Source organism: Vombatus ursinus, unplaced genomic scaffold, assembly GCF_900497805.2.
Source record: "Vombatus ursinus unplaced genomic scaffold, bare-nosed wombat genome assembly UNPS02007284.1, whole genome shotgun sequence".
In the NCBI taxonomy this organism is placed as follows: Eukaryota; Metazoa; Chordata; class Mammalia; order Diprotodontia; family Vombatidae; genus Vombatus; species Vombatus ursinus.
The window spans coordinates 5799176-5819273 of NW_020947062.1; the positions used below are offsets into that span (position 1 = coordinate 5799176).

Consider the following 20098-nt stretch of genomic DNA (forward strand, 5'->3'; position numbering starts at 1 on the left):
TACCCTAGAACTGCAACCCAGACCTCCCCTGTAAGGGCAATGCAGCAGGGTCCTTCACCCAGTGCCAGCGAAGAGCTCCTTGTAATCTCTTTCTGACAAATTGTCCAATCCCTTTACCATCTGTGGGACGAGAGCTCCTGAAACTGCCGCTGCTGCTGCTGTTGCAACTGCCTCCAAGGCCTGCCGCTGGTATGGCCTGAGCTGCAATCTGGACAGTCACTACCTGGTGTCACAGACCTCTTCTGCTGATCTTGTAAGTTGTCTTAGGCTGGAAAAATGTCATACCCCAACCTTTTGTTGGTTCTGCCACTTCAAAATTCAGTTTGAGGCATTATTTTCAAGTTGATTAGAGGGGAATGTTGGAAGAATTCAGTTAAGTTGCTGCCTGTACTATGCCATCTTGACTCCATCTCATGTTTCCAATTTTGATAATGTGTGGTTCTCTAATTTTAAAGTTCCTCTCAGGTCTGGCAGTCTATGTTTCGTTTGGATTAGAAACTGCTTTTTGAATTATGAACTGCTATTTGTCCTTTCTCCTCCCCCTCCCCTTCTCCCCTTTGTCCCCCTTTCTCCCCCTCCTCCTCCTTCTTGTTCTTCCTCTTCTTTCCTCTCTTATTCCTTTCTTTATCCCTTCCTCCTTCCCCTTCTCCTCTTCACACTAGCTCTCTATATACCATTCATTCCATAATGTCTCCTGCTTGTCTAGCTGGTAAATGTTATTAGGCATATTGTTATCATAAAGTATAATTATGCTTATTTTCTTAGTTACTTGATGAGCTCGATGGGAGCAATCAATGAAAAAGTGGAGCAAATGATGGAAATACTGGAAGCCAAGGCTGATGGGAAGACTGAAGTATGCATGGAAGATATGATAAGCTCGACCATTTATGCCATATCTGTTAAGGTAACTAAGGGACTTTTTTATCATCATGTCAATGAGCAGAGAATGGAAAAGGAATTTACCTATTTTTTTCTTTTGGCTTTTATATTTTGGCCAAGGCAACCTGATTTCTCCTTTCTATTACAGTCAGAATACTGTAAATTTCTTTGTAAAGTGCATTTTTGGTCACTCTATTTTGATAGCAAAATAATGTGGAAGAAAAAATTCAGGACTTTATATTCTGGACTCAAGCCTTTCAGAGGTAAATATCTATTAATTTAATTATTTTAATTCCAAGCAACTCTGCTTAGAGAGAAAATCCAAGTGAACACAAATTCATACTGCCTTTGATAATTTCTCTCTCTCTCTCACTTGAAGCATTTTCAAGCTACACTTTGTTGTATCCTCACACAAAGAATACATTGCACAATATAAGAAAACATAATTACAGAGCTCAACTGAGAGTTCGGTACACAATTTTGATTCATCAAACAGAATATGTCCACGTATGGTGGAGAATCATTTTCCTAAACCATTTAACTCATCTTTGATCACTCTCTCCAAGAGAGGAGTTCTTAATCCGAGGTCCATTAACTTGTTTTCTAAGTATATTGCTAGTTGTATTTCAGTATAATTGATTTCCTTTGTAATTCTACATATTTTATCTTTGTATTTAAAAACATTATTCTGAGAAGTGGTAGACAGGCTTCCCCAGACTGTTAAAGGAGTCCTTCGTAGAAAAAAGCAATAACTCTTGCTCTAAGGATTTTCTTTTCTACCTGATAAAAGATAAACTGAAGAGATAGTTCTATTAAGTGAATCAGTGAATGATTTCTTCTTTCTCTTAATATAATTATTACCTTGCTGGGCTGACCAGGCTTCTCTGTTCACAGACTGATTAGGCCTTTGATATGAGTGATATATAATAAAAAGATTTCAGTGTGTTGTTTTGTAATTGAAAGTTAAAGAAAGACTAAGTGTTTCTCATTCAGATTAGAACAAGAAACTCAGACTAAAGTTTGTCCTAATGTTATTTTGTAATATGTAGCAAAAAGAGGAACTTTGTTGTTCATTTTTTTCAGTTGTGTCCAACTCTCCATGACCCCATTTTGAGGTTTTCTTGGTATATATACTGGAGTAGTTTGCCATTTCCTTCTCCTACTCATTTGATGGAGAGGCAGGGTTAAGTGACTTGCCCAGGGTCACACAGCTAGTAAGTGTCTGAGGCTGGATTTGAACTCATGAAAATGAGTATTCCTGATTCCAAGTCCAGTGCTCTATCCAGTGGGCCATCTAGATGGGGCTTAATATATCTCCACATTTCCTCTTTTTGGTGCCCAGTATAAGCCATTTTGAAATGATCTGTTGATTAATTATAGGATCTCATTATATACCTGCTAATTGGTAACAAAATATAGTGTTTTAGTTGGTTCATCATAATTCTGATGTTCTATTTTAATATAGAAAAAGTAGTGAAACCATAAGAACTATTCTACTTTGTGCTGAGTACCATAATAGTGTTGAGGTCATCACATGACGTCATAAGTCTAGGGTACAGAAAGTTATGCAGTAGAGGGCAGAGACAAAAATCCAATATTAAACACATGTGAGGAACTAGTCCAGTCTCCTGAACAGTAGTAAGGGGGCTATTAAGATTTCTGGAATCAAAGTGGTCCAATTGAAAGACAATTGGAACTTCAGAAGTAATAGTATTCTGCTGGGCCACAGGCAAATAGATAGTGTGGTGCTCTACGCTATGGCTTTGTCACAAAATGGGTATTCTAAATCTATATACGGATTCTTCTAATAAAGTTCTAGCTCACATCTGGAGAAGGCACTTCTTATTCTTTGTTCAACCCAACAAATCTTGTAATTTACTGTAACTGCATCTTCCTCTCAAATATTGTGAGCATAAAAACTATATAGTTGTGATGGTCAGAATGTCCACTGATGTCCTATTCCATACCACATATCTGACATTATTCTATGATTACTTATGAATAGATTTAGCTTTCTTAGGACTTAATCCTTGACATGGCATGATGGACTACACAATCCCATATGCATCCTCCCCAGAGTCCACGTCAGGACCCAGACTTCCATAATGGGGACATAAGTGTTGAAAGGTGCAAAAAGGGTAGCTGTACTCCCAACTTAAGAACCTCCAGGCATAACTTCATGGCCATAGGTCAGAAGGAATTCCTGATTCTTTGTAGACTTTCAGGCCAACATTCATTCCATGAAGTCCTAGACCTTAGATCATGCTCAATCCCATTCTAGACTGAGATAGATTTCAAGGGGTCTTTGAAGTTGGGTAGAACGAAAAATTACATCTTTATTTTTACTAGTTTCATTATGCAATTTGGCATTTTCTTCAGTAATGATTTTTTTAAAAAGATACCTTATCCTGAGAAGGGGAAGGAAGAAAGGAAGGGAGAGAGAGAGTGAAAGAAGATAATTTCCTGCAATGATATTGTGATTGAGCTTACAGTATATAGGAAATGATTCACCACAGGGCGATCAATATCAGAACCTGTTTCATGTCCTCGATGGGAATGAACAGGGTGAAAACAAGCAGTTGAAGGTTCATGAATTTCAAGGAATTACATATCATTGAAGAAGAGTGAAGATTTCCTTGCAATAAGTAGAAAAATTATCTTCTCTTGCCTTGTCAACTTCACAGACCCCTTGAAATCTATCCATGTACCTTTGAGAGTTTGCGCCAACTATCTCTTGACATAACTCAGAACATTGACTAGCACCTGAATGTCCTTACTGCCTCAGAGAGGTAAATAAGATTTAGTTGGAAACCTCTGGGATAGAACCAACACTGTAATCTCAGTCTAGAACAGAGGTTCCCAAACTTATTTAGCCTACCATCCTCTTTTAAAGAAATTACTCAGCAGCCCCCTGGAAATCTGCTTTCTTTAACCTTTTAATGTTTTTTTTTAATTTGCATAATTTCAAAAAATATAAAATATTTTTTAAAAAGACATATCCTAAATGTAATAATTTATTGTAAATTTGTGAATTTTTTCCTGCATTGAAATTTTGATGATACAATATTGTATCATGTAACTGTATAGTATCATATTGTAAACAGGTCATTACATGAACATATTCTTGCCAATGCATGTTGGATTTCCCAACAATGCACCACAAGCTCACTTGCCAACAATTGTTTAAGACCTGTCAGCAGACTAACTGCTGAGTGGTTATAACTTGCATTTTGTGTATTTATTTGGAAAATAATGTAATTATTGCAACTTTAACTCTCTTATACAACAGATGAAATACATACGAACTGTTTTTCGAAATTTTCTTATTTTATCTTCTTTCTTTATGCTTCTACTGCCCCCTTATTTTTATTCAATGCCTCCTCATTGCACCTGAGGCTACTACCCCCCCCCATCATTCCAGCACCCCCGAGGGGGTGATATCTCCAACTTTGGGGACTGATGGCTCTAGAATGTACTTGAAGGCCTAGAAAGAGACCCCTAGTTTGTACAGTTAGAAAAGATACTGTCTTTATGACAAGAGCCCAATTGAATCAGCTTCAGGTAAGTTTGGAAAATCTCCACATCATTTCCTCACTAGGCAACCATATGAAAACACTCCTCTTTTCATTAGTGAATGAGAGTCCAGTAAGCTAACACATGGGATAGAGCATGCTTTAAGATCTAAGATTTCTTGGAATGCATGTTGGCCTGGGAGTCTACAAAGAATCAAGAATTCCTTCTGGCTTATGGCCATGGAGTTAGGCCCAGAGGTTCTTAAGTTGGGAGTGCAACTCCCCTCTTTGCACCTTCCAACACTTATGGCCCCACTATGGAAGTCTGGGTCCTGACATGTGGACTCTGGGGAGGATGCATATGGGATTGAGACATGTCTATAAGATGGAATGGCATCTCTTTCTGTCCCCTAGAGGCAGGAAGGGTCTTTTATAGGATTCTGTCTTTCATAGGTTTCTTGCAGGATTCTATCTTATCTAGGGCAGTATTAAACTTAATTTTCTTCCCCTTAATGAAGATCCCAGTCTAAGATGTAAACATTTCCTGTAGAACTTCTAAAAAGTCCTGAATCTGTAGGATCACCAGCAGTTAATCAATCGTTAATCCATTAAGTGTTACATATTCTTACAATGAAAGAAATGAAAACAAATGTTTTAGATCATCTAGCCCAACTCCCCTATTGTACGAGATGCAGAAACTGAGAACCACAAAGGGTCAGTGGCTCAAACAAGTTTAAAAAATAGTTCTCTTGATTCTCAGTTAAAGGAACTTTCCCTTTCAAGTTGATCTCATAGGTTTCCATCCAAAAATTATTTGATTAAGAACATTTTGCCTCTTTCTCTGAAGGTGCTTTTTGGAATGGAGTTAAAGGCTTTGGCTGATGAACAGAAGTCATTTCTTCTTGCAGTACGAAACATTGTAGAGGGTTTCACTATGGCTGAAAACCCCTTTTCAAAGGTACTAATCTACCATTCTTCAATGAGTATCTATTATAATCATAACTAATTCTAGGGCAAAGAATTGAGGTGGGAGGGACATATTTTGACAAAATTTGAAGATCTTCTTATCTGGCTGGAGGGACCATCTTTATAGATAGGAATTGATTGAATAACAGTGCAACACACAAGCTCTAGGGCCATGTGGTGGCATGGACTCATTGAACAAGGGGTGGGGTAGATGAGACTTTGTAGCAGATTAGGGGAGGCAAAGCCCAGGGAAGAAATATTCTGGGGTGTATAAAATTTGGGATTTCTTCTACCTGATCTGTGATTTAAAATGAAAACCATTTTCTTGGTGTGGTGTTATATTGTCTCCTCCACATTGCTGCCTGAAGCACTCCACTTGTATCCAAATCCTTTACTTGCTTAGCACCTTCTCCCCTCATACCTCCTGATCCTGGAATTCAGAGTCTTTTATAATGAGGCTTCACCTTATTTTTCCATCCTCCTTGAATATTGTTCCCATTTTCCTGATCACTTGTTCAGAATTCTACCAAAGGTAACGTTACTGCCAAAATATGAGTTGGACTAGTTGGCCTCTGAGATTTCTTCCAGTTCAAAGATTTTGCCAGTTTGCTGTGTTCCAAGCAAACTGGACTAATTTCTGTACTCTGTTCTCATGCTGCCCTCACCTGTCTCTGTGCCTTTCCTTATCCCTTTTTCCATGCTGGAACCCCTGCTTCCCAACTCTAGTTATTGAAGTCCCCTCATTCTTTCCAAACCTCAGTTACCATCTCCTTGCTCTCCCTTCTTATCATACTTATTTGTGTTTGTTCCCCACCTCCACCTTCCTCCTCCTTGCCACACACATTAGATTATAAGCTCCTCAAGAGCAAGATCTGTTTGATATTTATCTTTGTATCCCCAGGACCTAGCACAGGGCTTTGTACAGAACAAATCCTTAACATGTATTTTCTGAATTAAGTTGAATTGTCCCCTGAAATAATGAAACAAAATAAACACTCTTTTAAGTTTTCACTAGGGAAACGGAAGTTGATAAATAAGGCCCAAGAAAGCATAAGGCTTTTGCGTCAGATGGGAAAAGAGTGGATCAAGTACAGGCGTGAAGCCATCCAGAATAATCAAGAGTTCCCACCAGATGTCATCATGCAGATGCTTAAAAGAGAAGGTAGTTGTATTTGCCTCCATTTTCATTACAAGCTTCCCCAAGAAAGAGAAAGAAAATTTGACTTTCAACTTAATTTTATTTTATGGGCTTTGTAAAGAGGCAGAAATGATGCTGATGACCAGCATTATTGTTATTATTTTAGTATTTCAATTCATTCATGCACCTACCCATGGGGCTATGTCTTCCACTGGTATATATGACAACCTATCCAAAACTTTCTTATGTATAACTCTTGTCTGTATCCTGTCAAAAATTTCCCAGAGAAGATCTGCCTTTTGGGATAAAAGTCTCCTCCTAGGTCTTTTACCATTTCATGGGGACCAAGGTAACACCTTGAATGCCAAGCCATTATCTCTATAGACCAGCTCACCTTCTTTTCTGATCCCATGTTTCTTGGCGATGTTTGGTTTTTTTTTTATGTCACCTCCTACAAGCAATTCATTTCTGATAATGTAGTGCAGCCCACTTGCATTGACCGTGTGTCTCTCCGTGGCCCTTTAGGTCGTTTTCAATTTTTGTTTCTTTCTTGGAGTGGTTTTTTAAAAAAATTTTATTTCATGAAAGAATTGCATTAATTTCTGTTTAACCAATAGGCCCCAAACACATGTAATAATATAACAAGCTGTGAGTTTGTTTTAAAATTTGTGACAAGGAAACAGAAGAGAATTTTTCTATTCATTGCAAGGAAATCTTTACTTTTCTTCAATGATCTACAAACAATTGAAATTCATGAACCTTCAGCTGAATGTTCTTACCCGTCCATTCTCAATGAAGATATGAAACAAGTTTTTGTGCTGGTCTTCCTGTAGGTGAATCATTTCCCTGTACTCTGTAAGCTCAGTTATAATACCATTGCAGCCAAATGTCTGCTTTAACCATCTCCCTCCCTTCCTTCTTAGAGGAAGAAGAGGAAGAGGTTGAGAAAGGTTCATCACTAGTTTGGTGATGAATCTTCCAGCCACAGCAATTCTTAGACCATTTACTAAGGTACAGAAGATTGCAATCTTCATTGGTGAAGAGGTTATCCACATCAAAGAAATCACAGATCCCTAAAATTTTCAGGTAGATAAATGAATAAAAAAAGATGTGAGCAAATTGCTATAGAATTTCCAAGGAGGGAGAGAATACTTCTGATTGGGAGGTGAGATTTAAGGAGGCTTCATGACTGAAGTGGCATTGGAACTTGCCTTTGAAGGATGAGTAGAATATCAATAAGCAGAGAGATGGGAAAGGGTGTTTTAGACAGAGGCAGTGTCATGAACCATGAATATGTAATTATTTGAATATGTCAAGCAACAATGATTTTTGCTAAAATTTAATTTTATTTTCTTAATTAACAATCATTTCTTTTCTCTCCCTCCCATTGAACACACCCCCCCCAAATTAGACTCTCATGAGGAATATGAATAGTCAAACAAAGCAAATTCTTATATTAACCATAAACTAAAACACATGTCTAATTCTCCATCTTGAATCCATTATCTATCTGTCGGGAGGTGGGTAACATGCATCAGTCCTTTGGAATCCTGGTTGGTCATTGCATTGATTAGAGTTCTCAAGTCTTTTAAAGTTGTTTTTCTGTATAGTGTTATTATTATATAAATTGTTCTCCTGGTTTAAGCAATGATGATATTAATGTCATATTGTCTTTCCCTTGTCTTTTGCAGCTGAAGAAGGGATAAATGATGAGTTTCTGGTGGATAATTTTGTCACTTTTCTCATTGCTGGTTTGTAATCCCTTAATAGCTTGGGGCAATTTAAAAAAATAAAGAAAAGCCTGTCATTTTAGTCTTTGACCTTCTAGGAGAATTTTTCTCTTGATCTCTATAAGAATTGGGTTACTAAAGGCCAACTTCAGGCAGGGTTAATTTGAGCCCCTGTTTTCTAGTTTGCATAATTTTCGCAAAGAATGTGAATGCTAAAAAAGGCCTTAGAATGAAGAGCCCTAAAATGTAAGAGCTAAAATGGACCTTTGAATCCTAGAGCAATAAATGTTGGATCAGGAGCATCTTAGGCCAAGAATTACAAATGGCAGAAGCTAAATAGGATCTAATCTTCTAGCCCAGTGTAACATAACTGGATTTACACTTGGTCACATGAACACTAACAATATCTGGCCAAACAATGAATTTACTATGGCTCTCAATAATCCTCCTCATTTTCAAGATGAGGAAACTGTGGACTGGAGAAGGGGAAATGACTCATCCTAGGCCTCTTAGCAATTTATTGTTAGAGCAGAGATTCAAATCCAGGTGTCCTGACTCAGCCCAATATTTCCTACTATATACAAGTCAAGATATTAGGTTATAATTTTAATGAATGACTTTCCATTTTACTTTTCTAATATAGGTGAGCCCTCCTAAGTTAGGTTTTACCTATCAGGAATTTTTGGTGATTAAGAGAGGGTGAACTGAAGATGAGATTTATGCTATCTAAGAATCAAATTAATAATATAAACAAGCTTTCAGGGTCATGAAACTTTAATCATCATAGTAGTTATGTGATCTCATGATTGTCTAGTGCTTTGTGATTTATATAATATTTTATACACATGATCTCATTTCAACTGCATGATGAATTTAAGGGGTTAAATAGTGTGAGTATCATCATTCCCATTTTACTGATGCAGACACTGAGGCTCAGGTTAAATGACTTGCCCATGGCTGCACTACCAGTAACTAACAAGTTAGCAAACTGAACTCAGGTCCTCCAATTCTGAATCCAGTGTTGATCCACAACACCAGGCTGCCTCCATTATATTGTAGTTCATAGTTTTCATAGATTCATAACAGTTAGGACTAGAAAGGAATTCAGTGATTAGTTTAAATCCCTCATTTTACAGATGAGGAAAAGTAAGGAGAAGTGATGAGCCCAGCATCACAGAGCCTGACTCAATAATTATTTGTTGAATGGATGAGCAGTGCACCACCTGTCAGATCTAGGCTCCAGTCTTGGCTCGGCTATGATTACTTGTATGTTCTTATGTGAGTCGTTTCTCTTCTCTGGGCCTCAGTTTCCTCCATGAAATCAATGAAGCAATAAACATTTATTAAACACCTACTATGTGTCAGGCACTGTGCTGAGTGCAAAGGATACAAAAAGAGGCAAAAGACAGTCCCTACCCTCAAAGAGCTTGCAATCTAATGGAGGAGACAACATGCAAACAAATCTATTACAAAGCAAGTTACATACAGAATAAGGAGGAAATAGTTGCTAAGGGAAAGGCACAGGAGTTAAGAGGGTTAGGGAAGGCTTCCTGTAGAAGGTGGAATTTTAGTTGGGACTTAAAGGAGCCCAGGGATGTCAGTAGTCAGAGGCAAGTGAGGATTTTGGATGAGTTGCCCTCTCAGCTCTCTCCCAAACTGAACATTCTGTGATTCTATGATGCTAGGACAATTCCAGCTCTAACATTACATGATTGAGTGATTCTAGGGGTCTTTCTTATTCTGATAGTCTATGGTTTTGCGATCTAAATGCACTTCAAGCTGTAGTATTCTAAATTCAGTGGTAAGATTTGTTTAGCTCTAAAATTCATTTCATTAATTCAACCAGAATTTATTAAATGCCTGCTTTGTGGTGGGGGATGAGGGAGATACTTTAGTAGATAATTTGGACCTAGTTCTTGTGCTCATAGTGCTTACTGGTATGTATCAGTGACTTCGATGCCTCAACAATATGTGAGAGATATTGGGCAGCGAGGTGGTGCAGTAGATAGAGCATTGCCTCTCAAGCCAGGAAGTCCTGAATCAAGTCCCACCATAAACACTTACTGCCTGTGTTACCCTGGGCAAGTCACTTAACTGCTCTCAGCCTCAGTTTCCTGATCTGTAAAATAGCAATGATAATAATAGCATCTACCTCCCAGGGTTGCTGTGAGGATCAAATGAGACAATATTTGTAAGGTGCTTTGCAAACCATAAGGCACTATATAAATGCTACCTATTTCTTATTACTTTCACCATTTTGTTGTTGCTGTTGCAGGATTTGACACTACTTCTAGTCAGGTATTACTTGCATTAATGGAACTGCAACGATATCCAAAAATAATAGAACGGTGAGTCATAGGCATTTGAGTTTGGTATCTCTTGAGCATTATCTACCTAGGATATTAACTTACTGCTGAAGAATTCCTAGGCAAAGATTCTGTGTTATATGATATATATGAAGTATGGACTCTATGATTCCTCTAATTTGTTGAGCTGTTGAAATTAGTACTGAGCAGCTTTTTTTTTTTTTTTTTTTGGTGAGGCAATCAGGGTTAAGTGACTTGCCCAGGATCGCACAGCTAGAATCACATGTCTGAGGCCAGGTTTGAACTCAGGTTCTCTGACTCCAGGGCCTGTGCTCTATCCACTGTACCACTTGGCCACCCCCTGAGCAGCTCTTGATGGGGCCATCTAAGTGGCATAGTGCATAGAGTGCCAGGCCTGGAGTCAGGAGTACCTGAGTTCAAATCCAACTTCAGACACTTACTAACTGTGTGACCCTGGGCAAATCACTTAACCTGAGTGCCTTAATTTCCTCACCTGTAAAATAAGCTGGAGAATGAAATGGCAAACCACTCTAGTATCTTTGCCAAGAAAACTCCAAATAGGGTCATGAAGAGTCTGGCATGACTTAAACAACTGAACAACAACAGCTCTTGATGAGAGAGTGAAAATGGCACATAAGAAAATGAATATGGAAAAGCGACTGAACTAGATCAAGTGATCCATGCACAAGGTCACATGATTTTGAACTCACTGAGGCAGCATCAGTTTTGAACAAGAGAAAGATACCACCAAATAACTGGGAAAAGTTATGGATAGCTTGGTTTTTTTGTGGGGTTTGGAATGGGGTAGGAGATTGGGAGAGAGGATTGTGGCAGGTAATCATTGATAACAAGGAAGCTACCCTTTTTTTCCAACCTGGGTTCCAGACCTATTTTATGAGACTTACTCTTTATGATCTTGGGCATTTAACCTCTCTTGGCCTCAGTTTCCAATGAGAGGATTAGGCTAGATAGCGTCTTAGGACTCTTTCAGCTCTAAATCTATGATCTTATGATTTCTACTTCCCAGTACAGCCCTTTCCATTTTTAGATAGCTTTGATTACTAGGAAGTTTTCTCATATATGGAGCTGAAATCTGCTTCTTTGTAAATCTCCCCATTCTCCCCCCTCACCTCCACTTCACTGGTCCTACTTCTTCCCCCTGTGCCCAAGGACAATATGTCCACTCCCTCTTCCATATAACTTACACTTTAGTTCCTTAATACATCCAAGACTTCATCAATGTGGGGTCCTCCCTTTGATGGCATAGATTGCAAAGATGTGCATACTTTCCTATTCTGTACAGTTGCTGTTCATGTCTTCCCAAAAGTCTTCCTTAAAGGATCTAGTCAGCATGCTAAGGACCTTCCTCTAGATAATTTAACATTCTTTGAGTACTAATGCAGTACTCAGACTTTCATCTATTATCTCTTGCTCTCCCTAAATGACTGGTGCATTTCCTTATACTATGATACCTCTCTTATGTTGCATATTTTCTTCCACCTCTTGTGCCCAAGCATCACTGGTAACATGCTATATAGCCCACTTGCTCCCACCATACATCTCGTGATCACCTTTAGGTTGCCCACAATTTTGGTTCTTCAGAGAGTGTTTCCGTATTGACGAGCAGCTAGAAATTATTCAAGTGTATATACTTTCACAAATCCACTTCAGCTCATTCTTCCCCTCCTTTTCAGTTCTAGACCCAGTAGATTGCCTTTCAGTAGTATCTGTTAAAGTTAGATGTATTGGAGATCCCACAGGCATCTCAAACTGGCCAAGGAGAAACCAACTTGCTGTTTGTCTCCCTAAACTCACTCCTCTTCAAAGCTTCCCTGTTTTTTTCCAAGAGTCATCCAATGACTCAGGTTTAAAAGCTTAATATTATCTTTGACTTCTCATGCCCTACCAAATTCTTTCATTTCTACCCCCACATCATCACTCAGATTCATCCCTCCCTTTTTTTTGATGAGGCAATCAGGGTTAAGTGACTTGCCCAGGGTCACACAGCTAGTAAGTGTCAAGTGTCTGAGGTCGGATTTGAACTCACGTCCTCCTGACTCCAAGGCTGGAGCTCTATCCACTTCACCAACTAGCTGCTCTACCCCCTTCTTGACCTTCACACCACCACACTGGTTCAGGCACTTATCACCTGGGCAGTTGTTAATAGCTTCATCTTTGGTATTTCTGCCTTGTCTCTTGTCTTTCCATTGAGCCATCCACTCAACTGCCAAGGTGGTTTTTCTTTTTTAAATTACATTTTATCTTCTTTTCAAATCTGCATTCTCTCTTTCCCACCTCCAATCCCCTAAATTAGGAAACAAACAAACCAAAAAAAAACCCTGTGACAAACATGTATTTATATATGTATATATGTGTATGTGTGTATATGTTACACATATACACACATATGACTTAATCTGTACTGAGGCCATCACTAAATGATTCTCCAAGAGCAAAGTTCTGACCGTGTCACTCTTTAACTCAGGGAGCTTGGATGACTCACGATTATATCTAAGATCAAATAAAAACTTCTCTGGCATTTAAAACTTTTACAGCCTGGCCCCGTGCTACCTTTCCAGTCTTCTTGCATGTTACTCTCCTGCATGGTCTCTGTAGTCTCACTACGGGTCCTCCTTTTTCTCCTCTTCACACATGGCCCTCCATTTCCTCTCTTTATGCCAGGATAGATAATAACAGCACCTCTCTTCCAGGGTTGTTAGGATCAAACCATGAGGTGGTATTTGCAAATCACTTAGCACAGTTCCTGGCACATTGTTGTTGTTATTGTTATTTATCAGTTGTGTCTAACTTTCCGTGACCCTGTTTGTGTGTATGTGTGTGTGTATGTTTGTGTTTGTTTGTTTTTTTTGGCACAGATGCTGGAGTGGTTTGCCATTTCCTTCTCCAGATCATTTTACAAATGAGGAACTGAGGCAAATAGGGTTAAGTGACTTGCCCAGGGTCACACAGCTAGTGACTGTTATGTGTCTGAGGCTAGATTTGAACTCATGAAGATGAGTCCCTCTGGTTCCAAGCCCAGTGCTCTATTAACCAGGCCACCTAGCTGCCCTCCTGTTACATAGTAGGCACTAAATAAATGCTTGTTTCCTTCTTTCCGAAAGCTATTGCCTTCCCTCCAAAGTTACCTTTTATTTAATTTGCATATGTCTCGTGTGTATACCTACCTATTTATATGTTATCTCCCTCGTTAGAGTGTAAGCTTCTTGAGGGCAATGACTATTTTGCTTTTTTTCTTTGCACTTTAGCTCTTAGCTCAGTTTGTTGTCATTCAGTCCTGTCTAACTCTTCATCACCCTGTGGACCATAGCACACCAATACTGTACATGCGGTTTTCTCAGCAAAGATACTGCAATGGTTTGCTATTTCCTTCTCCAGTGGATTAAGGCAAATAGAGGTTAAGTGACTTGGCTATGGTCACTCGTGTCTGAGGCTGGATTTTCACTCATATCTTCCTGACTCAAGGCCCAGTGCCTTATCCACTGAGCCACCTAGCTGCCTCCAAGGCAAACAGAGGTTAAATGACTCGGCCAGGGTTGCTCTATCCACTGAGCCATTCAGCTGCCACTTAGCATAGTATGTGGCACATAAATGCATTGATTGATTGATTGATCGGGATGGATTCTGCCCAGAGTATCCTCCATGACAGAAGTAAATATCTTGAGCAAGCCTGTATCTCCCCATTTCACATCTTGATTGATAAATAATCATTGAACAAAGTTATCTATAGTTATTTCTATCAAAAATTTTAAAAATAATATATTCTTTTTCTCAATTGCATATAAAAATAATTTTTAGGGTCTGTTTTTTAAAATTTTAAGTTCCAAATTCTCTCCTCTCCCTCTCTGAGATGGTAAACAATTTGATATAGGTTATACATGTGCAATCATGCTAAACATATTTCCATATTAGTCATGTTGTAAAAGAAAACACAGACCTAAAAACTTCACAAAAAATAAAGAACATGAAAAAATTATGATTTGATCTACATCAGCTTTTTCTCTGGAGGTGGATAGCATTTTTCATGGATTGAAATTGTCTTGGATCATTGTATTGATAAGAAGAAGTCACTCACAGTTGTTCATCGTACAATATTGCTGTTACTGTGGGCAATGTTCTCCTGGTTCTGCTCACTTCACTTTGCATCAGTTCATGTAAATCCTTTCAAGTTTTCTGGAAGGATCCTGCTCATCATTTCTTATGGCACTATAATATTCCATTACAATCATATACCATACCTTGTTCAGCCATTCCCCACTTGAAGAGTATCCCTTTAATTTTCACTTCTTTGCTACAACAAAAAGAGCTGCTATAAATATTTTTGTATATATAGGTCCTTTTCCCTTTTTTATAAAAGAATTTTTAAAGATCATTTAAAAGTTTTTATTGGTGTCTTTTGTATTTTTCATCACCTACTTTTCCTGATATATCTCTTTCTCCTCTTTTTTCCCACTCTGACACTATCATTGCAGATCGTTCTCTTCAGGCTAAACATCTCCAGCTCCTCTAATCACCCTTTAAGATGAGGATTTGAGTCTTCTCACCAGAGGAAGGGTGAACAGGATAGTGAGAGGACTGAATACCATATCATATGATGAGCAGATATAGAGAATCTCCAAGAGGGGCTGAACCTCAGAGGCTGCCAGGCCTTGTACATCTTGAATAGGAAACCCCATCTATTAGCCTCCTTGGTAGTATTAGAATCTAACTGAATGTGGAAAAACTTCTTCTAGGAGAACAGTTTCTTATTCTTCCTTTTTGATTTTTCCAATAGGCTTCGTGCTGAGGTGAATGAAGTTATTGGTTCCAAAAAAATCATTGAATATCAAGACCTTGGAAGGTTGCAGTACCTCTCACAGGTACAGAAACCTACACAGGGATGCAAAAACTTGGGTGTTGTACTTCTGACTCAGCATTAGAGCTGGAATGTAAGGGGCTTCTGCCTTGATCTGAGACCTTAGCTGATGAGAACGTTCTTGCCTTTTCCAAGTGTGCTAGAAGGAAGAAAACTGGAAAGGCAGAAGGGTCCAGATTATGAAGGGCTAAAAAAGCCAAACAGAGGATTTTATTTTTGATTCTAGAGGTAATTGGAAGTCATGGAATTTTTTTTAATAGGAAGGTGACATGATCAATCCTGCACTTTTGGAAGATTAATTTGACAGCTGAAGGGAGGATAGACTAGAATAGGGAGAAAGTTGAGGCAGAGACCTACTAAAAAGACTTTAAAATAGTCCAGGTGTGAAGTGAGAAGAGCCTGTACCAGGGTGGCTGCAGCAGCAGGAGAAAAAGGACATTGTGACTTGCAAGAGAAGTTCTGAAGGTAGAATCAATAGGATTTGGCAACTGATTGGATCTGTGGGTTGAGAGAGAACACCTTGGTTTCAAGCCTGGATGGCTGGGGGAATGGTGGTACCCTTGACAGTAACAGGAGAGTTAGGAAGAGAGGAGGGTGGCGGGGGGGGGGGGGAAGACTCATTACCTATATGACCTTGGGCAAATCAATTAATCTCTTCAAGCTTCAGCTTCCTTCTCTGTAAAATGAGGAACTTGAACTAAATGGACTAAATGAACTAAAAGATCCCATCTCTAAATCAGCAGTCCTATGGAATTAGTCATAAAATTAGTCATTTGTTTGCCAAGATTTGAAACAAGTGTCCTTAATTGGGCCAGATCTCTTTTAGCTGTATGATAACATGGAGTGAATCCTGTCCTTATGGAACATATAGTCTAGTAGGAGGGGATGACACAAAAATTGATAGCCGTAGCATCATGACAGGGGCAGGTAGGTGGCGCCGTAGTGCATAGAGTGCTGGGCCTGGAGTCAGGAAGACTCATCTCCCTGAGTTCAAATCTTGCCTCACACACTTGCTAGCTGTGTGACCCTGGGCAAGTCAATTTAACCCTGTTGGCCTCAGTTTCCTTACCTGTAAAATGAGCTGGAGAAGGAAAAAGCAAACCACTTCAATATCTTTGCTGAGAAAACCCCAAATGGGGTCACAAAGAGTTGGATATGACTAAACTACTGAACAAAAACAACAAAATACCATGAGGAAGTGTGATATACTGAAAAAAATTATTTACTTCTAACTCTTTCATTTGCTAGCAATGTGACTATGGGCAAGTCTGAAACTGTTTTCATGAATAAGGAAGATGAGACTGGCAGTGTGTGATGGATGATTTGGAAGAGGCAGAGGATGGAAGCAGGATGGGCTGGTTAGGAGGTTGTTAAAATTGTTCAGATAGGGATAATTAGGCTGCTAGACTGATGTCCAATGGCATTAGAGAAGAGGATCATAGGACAAGAAATTTAGACCTAAAATGGAACTTTAAAGTCAGTAAGTTCAACTTCCTTATTTTACAAGTGAGGAAACTGAGACCCAGAGAGGTTCAATGTCTTGTCCAAGATCATACAGTAAGTAAGTGTCTGGGTCAAGATTCAAACACAGGACTTCTTGACTCCAAGTGCAGTGTGCTATATGAGAAAGAGGTTATAGAAATAGAAAAGACAGAACTTGGCAACTGCTTTGATATGAAAGTTGAGGGAGAGGAGACTCAAAATTACATTCTTTGTTTCCTTTTTGTCTGTGTTTTTCTGAATAGAGGACTAATTGCCCTCCTAATGTATTTCTCTAGGTTCTCAAAGAAATTCTCAGGTTATATCCTCCTGCCTTTGGAACCACACGGTGGCTGGAGAAGGACACTGTGGTTGATGGCATTCTCATTCCAGGTTGCACCTCGTTACTTGTACGTCTTTCTTTTCATAACTGGCTGTCAGGGTAAGCTTGACAATGGAGAAAATTTGTGTCAGAGTGGTAGTGATGAAAGGGAAAGAAAGTATCAGATTTCCAAAGTGTCGGCACCTCCCTCTAAGTCCTGGGTCCTGATACTTCCTCGGGAAATAGGAGTCTCCTTGGGGCTCTGCACTTCTCCAAGGCTCACCTTTAAAAAGTAATATACAGATCAGATACCACTGTGACCAGGGTGAATTTGGAGTGGCGAGGAGAAAGTCAAATTGATTTTCTATGCCGTCTTACCTCTCTTTTTAGAAATGACCCTGTCTCACATTTATATGGCACCTTCCAGAGAACAGTCAGAGGGGGAAGGGACCCTACAATTCTAGAACACAGAATATGTGAGCTTGAAGGAACCTTGGAGAATATCTGGTTCAGCTTTTTCATTTTACAGATAAGGAAACTGAGGCCAAGAGAAGAGAAATAACCCATTCAAGGTTAAGTAATGGACAAAGCAAAGCTGGGATATTGACTTCTAGATTGATACTCTTTCTGTGGCATTACTTCTCATATACCACATAGAGTGTCAGCACTCCTTTGATGACCTTGCCTCACCCTCAAAGGACCAGTGACTCAATCCTGGCTGCCCCTACCTGCCTAGGACCCAAAATCATAGATTTAGAGCTGGAAGGGACTTTAGAATTGAGGAAAAGAGAGATTAAGCACCTCATCCAAAGTCATATGGGTAGTGCATGTCAGGGGAGGGATTTGAACCCAGATCCTCTGATTCTAGAGTCAGAACTCTTTCCACTAAACCACAATGACCTCCAAGATTCTTTCCAGTTCTGACATTCATTCAGTGATTCTAAAGCCCCTTTCAGCTTTGACATTCTATGGTTCTATGATTGATCTATTATTGATCAATCCATTGAGCCTTAACCTGAAGTAATGAATGTCTACTGGAAGAACCTTCAGTCAGTGTGACTAGCCGCTAGGCAATGGGGTGCTCCTTTCCCCCTCCTCTTCATCAATGCCTACAAAAATGCTTAGGTTTACCCCATTCATGTGAAGGGCTTTAAATACTGAACAGAAAAGTATGTATGTAGTCCTAGAAGTAATAGGGAGTCACTGGAGTTAATTGAGCATGAGAGTGACATGGTTAGACTTATCTAGGAATATTATTTGACAGGTATGTTAGGATGTATTAGGGGAGAGACTTGAGGCAAGGATGTCAATTAGGAGGCTATTTTTAATAGTTCATATAAGAGATGATGAGGGTTTGAATGTATTAGAAAAGAAGAGGACAGATGTATGAGATGTTGTGAAGGTACAATTGGGAAGACTTGGCAATTGGTTGGTTGTAGGGAGTGAAGGAGAGTGAGTCGCACACTTGCTAAAATTATTCCAAAGCGGGTCTTTGCTGGGCAGCTAGGTGGCACAGCGGATACAGTGCCAGGCTTGGAGTCAGGAAGACCTGAGTTCAAATCCAGCCTCAGACACTTACTAACTGTATGACCCTGGGCAAGTCATTTACCCTGTTTGCCTCCATTTCTTCATTTGAAAAAATGATCTGGAAGGAAATGGCCTACCACACCAGTGTCTTTACCAAGAAAACCCCAGACATGACTAAACAATAACAACAGCAAGTCCTTGCTAGAGAGGGGAGCTTTGGAAAATGAATCGATTTCCAAGTTCTAGTTAATGGCTTTCTAGCTCCTCTTAGGGACATTAACCCATGTTTCCCAGCGCCTAAAGAGATTTTTGTTCAGAGAGAGACATCAGGCCCCATTTAAGATCTGGCCTATCATTTGACTATGCTGGGGTCCATTGGGGGAAGTTTTTGTTCAAATGGTGATTTCATCGTAGCTGGGCTGTGGGTTTCTGTGAATAAGAAATAACAGAGACTGCTTGCTTTGTCAACAGTTCAGTACCTATGTAATGGGCAGGATGGAGAAATACTTTGAAGATCCCTTGACTTTCAATCCAGACCGGTTCAGTCCCGAAGCTTTCCAGTAAGTCCATTTTAAAATTATTCAAAGAAGAAATCCTTCTGAAAGAAGGAATGATTTCATATGGCTCTTACCTAATAGTGATTGGGCTGTGACATGATACAAAGCAAATTTTTGTGCAACTTGGAAAGCCATTGTAATTGAATTTCAGATTATTGGATTTCTAGTCTTATCTCCTTCAATGCACTGCATGTTCAGCCAAACTGTACTACTCTCCATCCTTCCATCTTCTCCTGACTCCTCTACATTCTCTTCACTTCTGTAATGAGATCCTCTCCAATCTTTGCCTGCTCAGCTGAAGTGTCCCTTCTTCTATGAAGTCTTCTTTTTCTTTTTCTTATTTTCTTTTGGGGTGGGGGTAAGGGGTGGAATGAGAAAATAAATAGAAAGGAAAAGGAAAGAGGGAAGGAAAAGAAAGACCTTAACCTATTCCTCCCCTCCTTTGCTCCAGTCTCAAAGGATGATATGGCTTTTTTCCATGCCAAGGAACAAACCCCTACCCATGCCCTCTATCCTATGTCTTCCCATATCCTCCTAGAATTTGTCCCTGTGATAATTCACTCTCTCAATTTCTCTCTCTCTCTCTCTCTTTCTCTCTCTAAAATATTTAGCTTTTCTTTTTCTCCTAATTTCTTCATCAATGCCTACAAAAATGCTTAGGTTTACCCCATTCATGTGAAGGGCTTTAAATACTGAACAGAAAAGTATGTATGTAGTCCTAGAAGTAATAGGGAGTCACTGGAGTTAATTGAGCATGAGAGTGACATGGTTAGACTTATCTAGGAATA

At 39.3% G+C, this 20098-nt stretch overlaps 1 protein-coding gene across 1 annotated transcript in view; it reads left to right on the forward strand.

Annotated features, from left to right (window-relative positions):
- Positions 1–20098, forward strand: part of LOC114033662 (cholesterol 24-hydroxylase) — a 56510-nt gene that overhangs the window by 29845 nt on the left and 6567 nt on the right. Inside the window, exons 6-13 of the mRNA XM_027849309.1 lie at positions 766–904; positions 5239–5349; positions 6363–6519; positions 8187–8246; positions 10501–10573; positions 15345–15429; positions 17204–17314; positions 19225–19313. Of these exons, the coding sequence (XP_027705110.1) occupies positions 766–904; positions 5239–5349; positions 6363–6519; positions 8187–8246; positions 10501–10573; positions 15345–15429; positions 17204–17314; positions 19225–19313 (825 nt within the window). The remainder of the gene's footprint in view (positions 1–765; positions 905–5238; positions 5350–6362; positions 6520–8186; positions 8247–10500; positions 10574–15344; positions 15430–17203; positions 17315–19224; positions 19314–20098) is intronic.